Source organism: Thamnophis sirtalis, unplaced genomic scaffold (genome assembly GCF_051295495.1).
Source record: "Thamnophis sirtalis isolate CommonGarterSnake01/CBP01778 unplaced genomic scaffold, rThaSir2_p1.2 scaffold_13, whole genome shotgun sequence".
Classification (NCBI taxonomy): Eukaryota; Metazoa; Chordata; class Lepidosauria; order Squamata; family Natricidae; genus Thamnophis; species Thamnophis sirtalis.
The window spans coordinates 16,226,296-16,237,558 of NW_028261393.1; the positions used below are offsets into that span (position 1 = coordinate 16,226,296).

Below are 11,263 nucleotides of genomic sequence, written 5' to 3' on the forward strand. Positions count from 1 at the left end.
AATCAGTGCAAAACTACAGATAATTTTCAAGTCCCCGGGGTAAGTTTCTTTCACCCATGCGCCCTCCCACACCCCTCTGCACTCACGTTGTGCTGACTACTTATCCACTCCCACCCACACTCCCCAAACCCCACCATGCCTTCCTCACTCCCCACAGACCCCTCCACAAACTGCACTGGGCCTCTCATGTACCTTGGACCTTCTCCAACCTGGTCTCTCATGGAAACCCTCATATCTTAATGCATCCTCTCCATGCCACGCCTCTCATGGACCACCTTCGTACCTCCATCGCTCTCTTCTCCCCCACCCAACAGCAACCACTTACCTGCTTGCAAGCCTAGGACTTTCGACTTCCTACCAGCTTCCCCAGTGACTTCGGTTGTAGGAAGCTGGCAGGAATAAAACAGGGTCTTATTTACTTTTGACCCCCGGAATAAGCATTTGGCCTTATTTTCGGGGAGGTCTTATTCTTTTTGAGGTGCAGGAGGTGGCAAGTGTGGTCACCTCATAGCTGCTGCTGTGTTGCAATATTTTCGGGGAGGGCTTATTTTTGGGGGAAACAGGATACAAAAATGGTGTATTTTTCTGCAGAAGCAACAAATTAGTTTTGTTGTTTTAACTCCATCCCAAGGCCTAATTGCATAGCCTTTTTCTTAAAGAGAGGGACTGTTTTTCTTTGAGAATTACTTTGAATGTTTACAGTTTTCCCTGGCTGTCTCTATAAGGAGGGGGCATTTCCCTAGATTTTGCTCTGCTCACTTCTTAATACCTTCTGCTTTATCAGGCAGAGTCACATTTCAAATCAGTTCCCTTAATTTCCACATTTCATCTCAATCTCCTTAAGTCTGTTTCTCCCTCTGCTTTGGCTGAACCCCTTTATGTTCCCTTGTGTTTGGCATCAATGTCTCTGTGCCTCTTTCTTTTTTCTTTAAAACCCTCTGAATTTCCCTCCTGCCAAGAGTTCAAAGCAATTTTTTTTTCATGTTCTACTTAACTTTGGATGAAAAGCCAAACCATCTTAACGTTTGTAAGACTGACATCCTAAGTTGCAATTGTATACTGATAGATCTTTTTTCTCCCTTTTCTTTTCAATACATTAAGCTTTCTAAATAATGGAATATTCATGGTTTTTTTCCCATCCCATCCCATAGATAGGCCTGCATTGAAATCTGTGTTGAAATAACACAATGCATCAGGATGTATAATACCCCAAGGCGAAAGGGGAAAAAGAGAGCTCAGAGTGAAAACTTTGAGCTCTGGTTTAGCAAAAGGACTCATTCTGATCTATTATTAATATGATGTCCAGGGGAACGGGCCTTTTTGAAGATTCTTCCGTGGCCACGAAGCAGCATGTCCTGCGACAAGAACTGACCGAACTTTCAAAGAATGAGAAAGTTTTGGACAAGCTGATCCAGGAGTCCTCTCTGCAGTTAAAGCATCTGACAGAAGATGAGACCAACCAAAGATATCCTTTTGAGAGGTGGGCGGGTGAAGAGGACAATGACCAGAGAACAGAGGGAGGCTGCCAGGAGATTCACATTGCGTTGAAAACTGGGGGCCAAAGGTTCAGAATCCGGCAGGCTCCATGCAGAGACATTCTCGGGGTTCCCGAGTTGACTTAGCTAAGTCAAGGTGTGCTGTTATCCTCTTTAGAATAGAATAGAATAGAATAGAATAGAGAATAGAACAGAATAGTGAATAGAGAATAGAATGGAATTCTTTATTGGTCCAGTATGATTGGACACACAAGGAATTTGTCTTTGGTGCATAGGCTCTCAGTGTACATAAAGAAGAATAGAATAGAATAGAATTCTTTATTGGCCACGTGAGGTTGGACACACAAGGAATTTGTCTTTGGTGCTTATGCTCCCAGTGTACATAAAGAAAAATAAAATATAATACATTCATCAAGAATCATAAGATACAACATTTAGTGATAATCACAGGTTACTAATAAGCAATCAAATCATACTAGGGAACAAACAATATACATTGTAAAGATACGAACAACATGGCTATAGTCATAAGTGGGAAGAGATAGGTACTAGGAAGGATGAGAAGAACAATAGTAATACAGTCTTAGTAAATAATTTGACAGTTTTGTGGGATTTAGTTGTTTAGCAGAGTGATGCCATTCAGGAAGAAAATGTCCTTGCGTCTAGTTGTTCTGGTGTGCAGTGCCCTATAGTGTCGTTTTGAGGGTAGGCGTTGAAACAGTTTATGTCCAGGATGTGAAGGGCCTGTAGATATTTTCACGGCCCTCTTTGACGTGTGCAGTATACAGGTCCTCAAGAGAAGGCAGGCTGGCAGTGATTGTTTTTTCTGCAGTTCTAATTATTCTCTGAAGTCTGTCCCTGTCTTATTGGGTTGCAGAGCCAAACCAGACAGTTATGGAGGTGCAGATGACAGACTCAATCATTCCTCTGTAGAACAGAATCAGCATCTCTTTGGGCAGTTTGAGCTTTCTGAGTTGCGGCCGAAAGAACATTCTTTGTTGTGCTTTTTGGATGACGTTTGATATGATAGAACCTAGAAACTTGAAAGTCTCTACTGTTGATGCTGTGTTGTCTAGTATTGTAAGAGGTGATAGTTTTCTCCACAACAGCAACCACCCTGTGGGTTGAGCTGAGAGAGAATGACTGGCTCAGGGTCACCCAGTTGACTTCCATGCCTAAGGTGTGACTAGAATTCCCAGTCTCCTGGTGATTGGGCCAAAATCATCCAGCTTGCTTTTGTGCCAAGGTGGAATTAGAATCCCCAGTCTCCTGTGAGACTGGGTGAATTAACCGCTAGACAAAATTTCCCTCAGGATGCCCAAGATACCTCTAACAAGGATAGAAGCAAAAGGTCTTGGAAGGTGTCAGGAAGGTGAAAGAGCAGAAGGATTCCCAATTACACTCATTTTACCCCTTCAACCCAATTTTTCCCTCGTTTTTTGAGAGTTGGAACTCTTTTCAACCTTTCCGGAAGTATTCTGAGGGGGTCCTGACCATGGTGAATGGCCTGCGTTTAAAACAACCCACTTTTGAACGTGAGATGTAAATTCAAGCCCAAATGAGGCAGATTGAAATTCAGGAAACAGCCAGAAGAAACCTGGAATACAGAGAATGGAAGAGTCATTTCAAAATCTTTGATTCCCTCCTTAACCTCGACCAGGCTGGGCAACTGTGGCAATTTTACGGCCTCTGGACTTCAATTCCCAGAATTCCCTGAGCAATATAGCTGGCTCAGGAATTCTGGGAATTGAAGTCTCTAGGCCCATGATGGCGAACCTATGGCATGCATGCCAGAGGTGGTACGCCAGTGGTGGGTTGCAGGCGGTATGCCCTGGTACGGGTGTACCGGAGCCAGCCTGGAGCACCAAATACCGTTCTGGTGCTCAGGAGGGCCCGCCCGCCCGAGCTCCTTACCGGAGTTTAAAGGCTTCCGTGCAGGCGCATGGCGCATACAGCGCCTGCGCGACACTCCCGGTTGGAACGGGATTTGCAACCCACCACTGTGGTATGCAGAGCCCTCTCTGTGGGCACATGCGCCATTACCAGCTGCTCTTCTGGTTTCTGGTGTGCGTGGTTTCCAGCTGGTCTTGGTGGGCGCAGGAGCACAGGAGAACAACCCCCCAAAATGGCCAAAAAACCAGGCTATTTTTAGGGCCATTTTCAGACATTTTTGGCCTGAAAACCAGCCTGAAAATAGCCCCCCAAAACCACGACAGGAACGCCAGCCATCTGGTCTTCAGGATTCTGTTGCCTCGGTGCGCCCACATGCACAGGCATTCCAGTTTGGGCACTCGGTGTTGAAAAGGTTCGCCCTCACTGCTGTAGGCCATATGCTGGCTCAGGAATTCTGGGAGTTGAAGTCCACAAGCTGCCCTCGTTGCCCATCAGAATTCAGAGTTTGGTGTCTCCCTGCAGAGTTTTCTTTAACTTTCCTCTGTGTCCCACGTTAGCCTATGTCACCTATCAGGATATCCGAGCCATCAGCAATTTCAACGAACAGACGGTGATCGTGGTCAGAGCTCCCCCTGAGACACGTCTCGAGGTGCCCGACGTTTGTGAGGTAGGACTGGTAGCTCATCCTTCTTCCTTTTGGAGATGCCGCTCCATCTGTGGCAGCGGTGGGATTCAAATAATTTAACAACCGGTTCTCTACCCCAGTGTTTCTCAACCTTGGCAACTTGGAAGTCCTGGGGACTTCAACTCCCAGAATTCCCCAGCCAGCTATGCTGGCTGGGGGATTCTGGGAGTTGAAGTCCCCAGGACTTCAAGTTGTCAAGGTTGAGAAACACTGCTCTACCCTAATGACCATCTGGGTAGGTGGGGCTTGGTGGTCATGTGACCATGTGGGCGTGGCCAACTCAACATCACTCACGATGATGGGCGCTTTGCCTTAGCTGTGACAATGTGATAAGGGTTAACCGGAGAGGCAGTTTCTGTAAGCAGGTCAATAAAGATTAGGCTAGAAACAACACCAGAATATTTCCTTTCCTGCCTTCCTTATAGGATTAGTTTTGTAAAGTGGGAAAAAACAAAATGAGATTTCTTCCAACAACCGGTTCTCCAAACTGCCTAGAAAGTTACCAACCGGTTCTCCCGAATAGGTGCGAACTGGCTGAATCCCACCACTGATCTGTGGCTACGGATAGTCCTTCATTTACAACTGGTTGCTTAGTGACTGCACCAAGTTATGACAGGCCCTCACGGGGGGGTGCTTGCAACCTATTTCCAGCGACACCCCCAGACCAGTTCACGTGGGCGCATTTTGGGTGGTCGGTATCTACTTCCAGTCGCAGTTTGCAGCATCCCACAGTCACATGACTGTGTTTTAATGATGTTTTTGCCCCAAACCATCATTTATATCCGGGTTTTAGGAGAAACTGGCCTGTAGAGGGGGAAAAAAACTGGTTCATTTAATGCCTACCACAAGGTTGCAAAATCAAGTTCATGTGGGTGATTCATTTTATGACCATTGTGGTCCAGCTCTGTTATGGTTATAAATTGAGGACTAGTTATAATTGTTTGTTCCTAAGGTGCCCTTGGCTTAAGGGTAGTCAGTCATGCTCTTTCTTGATTTGTTTTCCTCCTCCTCCTCCTCTTCCTCCTCCTCCTCCTCCTCCTCCTCCTCCTCCAGGAGAATGTCCAGCTCCACCTAAGGAGTACCAATGGCCCCATTGAGGTCTACCTGTGCCCAGAAGAAATTCTGGAAGAAAGTCCTGCCAAGGAGAGCTGTTTTCCTCTTCCACTACCCCAGGAGGTTACTAAACCCACAATGGTGAAAGGTAATGTTGGAAGCTCTGAAGGGATGGCCATCTTGGTCTTCCAGGAAAGACTCATTTCATTCTGAAAGATGCTCTCCAAGGTTACCTGTGGGCTGACGCTGCGTTTTGAGGGAAATCCGCTTCTAACAGGCTTCTGCCATCAAACATCTGGGCTTGGGGGCTGTCCCTTGGTCATCCTTGCATCCATCACATGATTGAGACTTATAGCTTCCTGAGGAGACTTGTTGTTCTTTAATGGAACCCAGTGACCTTGGTGGCTCTCTCCATACTTGGTGGTGGGCTGGAAGACCCAAATGTTGAAGGGTGCTGCAGTGACACGCTTCCTGCGCTATATGTCAGGGTTTCCAAGTGACACCCCCAACGAAAGAAGACTCCGAGGCCTGAGTTTCCTTAAGGTTCCATTTTATTAGAGATGTCATGTTGGCACATCTGGAAAAACCCGAATCTGAAAGCTTCCAGGTTTTCCCCACCCAAACGAAAGTTCAAGTCCCTGCCCAGCACCCACATGTCCATCACATGACCCAATCGGGCACCATCCAAACTGGAGATGCCTCTCAGTCACACCACTCCATGTGCAGGGCAAGATGTCCTTGACTCTCTGAGAAAGGAATGTTATTTAGACTATATATGTCTCCCATACTCCATATAATCCCCCCTCCCAGTTTCCCACAGTAGAAAATGTGGCAGACCTGAAGGGCCAACGCAGAAGATGGCTCCCAGGCCTGACACTATCGTATTATCTAGTGACCTCTGAAGCCCTTTAACACAATGATTCTGTGATTAGGAGAAGATCCATTCAGCCCAACATCTGTGCAGGGATTCCTCCCAGCCTGTAGACTTCCTATAGTCCACTAGGAGGCGGTAATCAGTCTTCTGCCCATCACTAATCATCGGAAATATCCAAAAGTAATTAAGTGCCCAGTCAAATTTATTTAGGGAGGAAATCGCATCACCAAATAGCAATAGCAATAGCAGTTAGACTTATATACCGCTTCATAGGGCTTTCAGCCCTCTCTAAGCGGTTTACAGAATCAGCATATCACCCCCACAGTCTGGGTCCTCATTTCACCCACCTCGGAAGGATGGAAGGCTGAGTCAACCTTTGAGCTGGTGAGATTTGAACCGCCGAACTGCAGATAACAGTCAGCTGAAGGGGCCTGCAGTACTGCACCCTAACCACTGCGCCACCTCGGCTCCCTGATGAGGGCTTTGTGTCGGAGGCAGAGGGGGGGCCAGGGCCATATGCCGGTTATCAGCTGCCTTCAGAGTCAGACATCATTGAGGCAGACGAACAGCTGGAGCCTGTTCCCAGTATGCGCATGCACAGAGTTGCCAGACGAAGGGAACAGCTCTTAGAATAGAATAATAACTTTATTGTCACTTTGAATGAATACTAATCGGCACACACTAAAATGAAATTTCGTTGCATACAGCTCTCAAAGAGTCACCACCTCCAATATACACTACATGAACACGACAAAATAAATAAATAAATAAGTAAATACTAAAATAAATAAATTTGCACAAAATTAAATACATGCATGCGGTACATACATACATACAAACAAAATCTTGGGCCTGCTCTCTTTGCTTCCATCTCTTTGCTGCGATGCTCACACTGTGCCTTGACTTCCCTCTTGTTTCCCCAGTGGAATTGGTGAAGACGGAGGTGCCGAACTGCCTGATGGAGGGAGAGGATGGTCTCCTGGAACCCCCTCAGCACCTCCTGCAGCAGACCGAGGACCAGCTCCCTTCTACAGCCTACGGCGACCCGGGCCCCTTTGTCAGTTTTTCCCCTCCCCTCGACCAAGAGGATTATCTGTGGGGACTGGAGGCGAGCGAGGGTGTAAGTGACTTGTTCGATGCCTATGACTTGGCGGATTTGCTGAAAAATTGAACCCGGAGCTTCCCCGGTCCTTCCTAAGGTGCTGCCAATAACCTGCCCTGCATAGACACAAGAGATCCAGATTCTGAAGCTTTCGGCTCTTTCTTAATAGCATCTTTTTGGAATTTTGTCCAAAAGACACGGCTAAGAAGCTTGCCTCTTCCAGTTCATACTCCCTCTGTTTAGAAAACTCTCGCCTCCCATTCAAGGCTTTCCCAAAGGATTTTGAACGGGTCCCAGTGCAGTAAAGCACCCCATATGCTGCTATGGGGAAGCCTCACTTTTCTTCCTCCCTCCTGGCATTTTGTCTTCTTGTTTTTGTTTTTTAAGAAGGGCTGAGGGTCAGATTTTGGACTCTAGTTTTTACTGTTTCCTCCATCAGGCCCACCATGGAAATTGCACGCACAACTGCCAATGCCTTGGAAAAACCAGGAAGTCTTAATCCAGTTGTATATTTTCTTGGTGGAGCCCCACACGTCTCAGCAGGGCATAAGGCCTCCCTCTAGGGCGCACCGCTCATCCCCCCCCTGGGAAGGACCCACAGATCTGTCCTTCATAAGTGTGCAAACGTGACTTCTCCAGGGATAGCGTTCCAGAGAAGCCCCCAACCCATTAAGTTTCCTTCTGGACCTCTGAGCCCACAACCCAGAGGCATCCCCAGAGATAGGTAGTTATCCCAAAATAAATCTCCTGCAACAGGAAGGGATTTTCAGGATTCGTGAGCAGGAACAGGAAGTCGGAAGTGGCTGTCATCTTGCTGTGAGCCCCCCAATAAATATTACAGCCCCTCTTTCTGAGGTGGGAGATAGGGAACGAGGGGGTAGGCCAGCTTCTCCCGGTGCCAGGGTTGTCCTCCTCCTAAGTGAGCCTGGGTCAACCAGACGTGTCTCTGAGGCAGTTCAGTGCAAGACGAACCTGGGTAGGTTCTTCCATATTTTAGTATCCCCGGCTGAACTTTGGAAAATCTCAGCATGCCCTGGTTCGAAGCTAACTTCACATGCCTTGCAAATGGTTCTCATTCCATCTCGGAGGCAATACGGTATCCTCCCTATGTTTGAGGCCTTCTCATCAGCCTAGCTCAGTGATTGGCAAGCCTTTTAGACACCAAAAAGGCAGCGCGGAAACATTGCGTGCGCACTCACCAGGGCCGTGCTCCAGAAAAGCTGAATTTCCGGGTTCTAGCGTGCATGCACTCCCGATGATCAGCTGGTTGGCACACATGTACAGGCCGGCTTTCGGCACTGCCGCATGCGCAAAGGGATCACACTCCGGAAAAGCCAAACTTCCGGGTTCCCGTCCTCATGTGCACTCAATAATCAGCGGGCTGGTGCGAATGTGCGCACCGGTTTTCGGCACTGCTGCACGCACAAAGGACAACCGATTGTCGCATGCACATGCGTGCCAGAAGCCCAGAAGACAGACAAGGCCGCACGTGTTGGGTGACATGGCTTCGTGTGCCAATTTGGCACGCTTGCCGTAGGTTTGCCATCACGGGGCCTAGCTGGTGAGGGGGAAGGAGAGTTGTGCCAAAAGAAAAGGAAAAGATTAACCACCTTGCTTGGTTGGCATCCCAAGCTATGGCATAAAACAAGGTGGCATCTCAGAAGGCAGCCACGTTCTTCCCCCAAGACTCAGGTTAAAAGAGGACATTTTTAAATCCATGCAAACACAGTTTTCCTTTCCCCAGAAAGGTTTGGTCTTTTGAGAGTTGGCTGGGTTCGTTTCATAATCGGACCATTCCTGATCGCCCAACCTCATTCTTTGTTGGGTCGAAGTGTTCAACATGCCAACAGATGTGGCGGTTCTCCACTTCTCCAAGATCTGGATCTCAGTGGATCAGAGGTTTTCAGCTGCAGCTTAAGTCTGGCTGTAGCCTTAATTCCGAAGTGTGTGTTTCTCGGTGACCCATCAGCCTTAATGTGGAATAACGTAGCCTCTGACTCACAATACATAAAGCAGATGTGACTTTACAGGGAAACATTACACCAGTGGGGGAGTTGCACGTGATTCTTCTGCAACCTGAACATTGGCAGACTCTTACAATCCCTTTGCTTCTGAGGCTGACACCGGCATCTCAGCAATACTTGTTTATTTTTGTCACTGGTCGGAACAAAAGCTTCCCTCTATCGGTGACATGGGATTTGACCGCAACAGATCACTTTCTATCAGATAACACGGTTTGGTTGTCTACCAAAATACGTTGATTATTCAAGATATTCAGGCAATATGAGTTTCCCTGCTGTACGATCACATACCTGCAGTTCTAAATAAAATTGCAGTGCATTTCCTTTTATGTTTGCTGCTGCTGGATGGAAGGAGTCTACCAAGTTCAAAATTACCGTATTTTTCAGACTGTAAGACACACTTAGATTTCGAAGAGGAAAACAAGAAAAAAAAAGTTTTTGGCTTCTGCGTGTCCGGTTTTTGCCTTTCCTGGCCCCCAGGAGTATTGGAGGCCTCCCAAGCCCTTCACCCATCCCGTTTTCGCCAAAAATGGGCCTGTTTTTGGTGAAAATGGGACATACAGGGAGGTTTCATGAGGCTGAAAACCGCTGTATTCGGTCTATAAGACGCACCGACATTTCCACCCACTTTTTGAGTGGGGAAAAGTGTGTCTTAGAGTCTGAAAAATATAGCAGTTAATTTCCATGAAAGGTGAAATGGCTCTTGACCTGTATTTTATTTTTCTTTCAAAAAAAGGAAGAGATTTTAAAGGTTACACATTTCTTCCTTAAGTAGGAAGGTGGAAGGGAAAGGGAAAAAATCAACAGGCAGAGAAGTCTCTTCCAGTAATTGTCTTATAATTGTCATTTCTAGCTGCCTTAGAGTGGCCCAAGTCCATCTGTAGTAAATGCATCCTTTCTCAGGGAACTAGACTGTCACTTGGGGTGTTTTCTGATCCAAGATCTCTGAGGTTTGGAGGGGACAGTGCTGTCCAGATTCATCCACTCATCAACAGGTAGAGTAAGGGTGTCCAACCTTGGCAACTTGAAGACTTCAACTCCCAGAATTCCCCAGCCAGCCATGCTGGCTGAGGTATTCTGGGAGTTGAAGTCTTCCAAGTTGCCAAGGTTGGACACCCTTGGCATAGAGCAGGCGTCTTCAAACTTTGAAAATTTAAGACTTGTGGACTTCAACTCCCAGAATTCCTCAAGCAGCCATGTTGACTGAGGAATTCCAGGAGTTGAAATCCACAAGTCTATAAGTTTCCAAGTTTAGATGTTAGAGGGAGACCAGATGCTAAATAGACAAGAAGAGGATCTGGATCCAGGGATCCTGTGATTTATGTCTGGAGCTTTACTGATCCTTTAGCCACCAATCTTGCACAATTTGGACCCACCCTTGAGTTTTCTTCTTCACAACTTGTGTGACTAAATTCCTTGAACAAATTCAGTCTAGCTTTAAAGGGGCCTTCGGTTTGCCTTAACCACATCATCATGCGGAGCTGGCTTATTGCCATGTTGGAACCCTATATCTGGGCTGTAATCTGTTCAGGAAGTCAGAAGATCTTAACCTAATGCAGAGGATATTTAGATCCTAAGATGAAATGTCAGCCTAGCCTTTTCTGTCATGCTTGTTTCTTCTGCGTGTAAAGATTGGGTTGCTCAAAATATCCCTTTGCTTGTGGTAGAAAGATCTTGTCTCAATTAGAACTAAGGCTGTTGCAGTAGTGAATAACCAGAGGCATAAATGTGTGTTTGTGCATGCATGAGGTGGGTGAATGTGGGGAAGCAAGAGAAAGAAATTCAAAAGATTGAATGTGGGAATGCAAGAGAAAGAAATTCAAAACGTTGCATTATCTGGAAAGTGGACATCGGGTTCTGTATAGTGTTTTTGGAAACCTGTCTTATGTGGGGGGGTGGGGGAATCCTCAATCGATATGCTTTTCCCTTAGCTGAGCTCTTAAAATCTCAATTACACCCTGTATACCAAATGAGTTTTGCACTTTGCTGATGCAAAACATAGTGGTTTATTTTTATTTTGGTTGCAAGGAAATGGGTCTGTGACAGAAGTTCACAGAAAGCTTCTCACTGCCTTATTTTTCAGAGCCCCAGTTAAATAAACCCAGTGTAGTTTTTCTGGCTACACCTACCCTCAATTTT

At 46.6% G+C, this 11,263-nt stretch overlaps 1 protein-coding gene across 1 annotated transcript in view; it reads left to right on the forward strand.

Moving 5' to 3' along the window:
* E2F2 (E2F transcription factor 2) overlaps window positions 1–7,518 on the forward strand; it is a 49,302-nt gene extending 41,784 nt beyond the window's left edge. The window contains exons 5-8 of the mRNA XM_087728036.1: window positions 1,307–1,465; window positions 3,942–4,056; window positions 5,128–5,275; window positions 6,925–7,518. Coding sequence (XP_087584162.1) covers window positions 1,307–1,465; window positions 3,942–4,056; window positions 5,128–5,275; window positions 6,925–7,172 — 670 coding nt within the window. The 3' untranslated portion in view covers window positions 7,173–7,518. The remainder of the gene's footprint in view (window positions 1–1,306; window positions 1,466–3,941; window positions 4,057–5,127; window positions 5,276–6,924) is intronic.
* The last annotated feature ends 3,745 nt before the right edge of the window (window positions 7,519–11,263 follow it).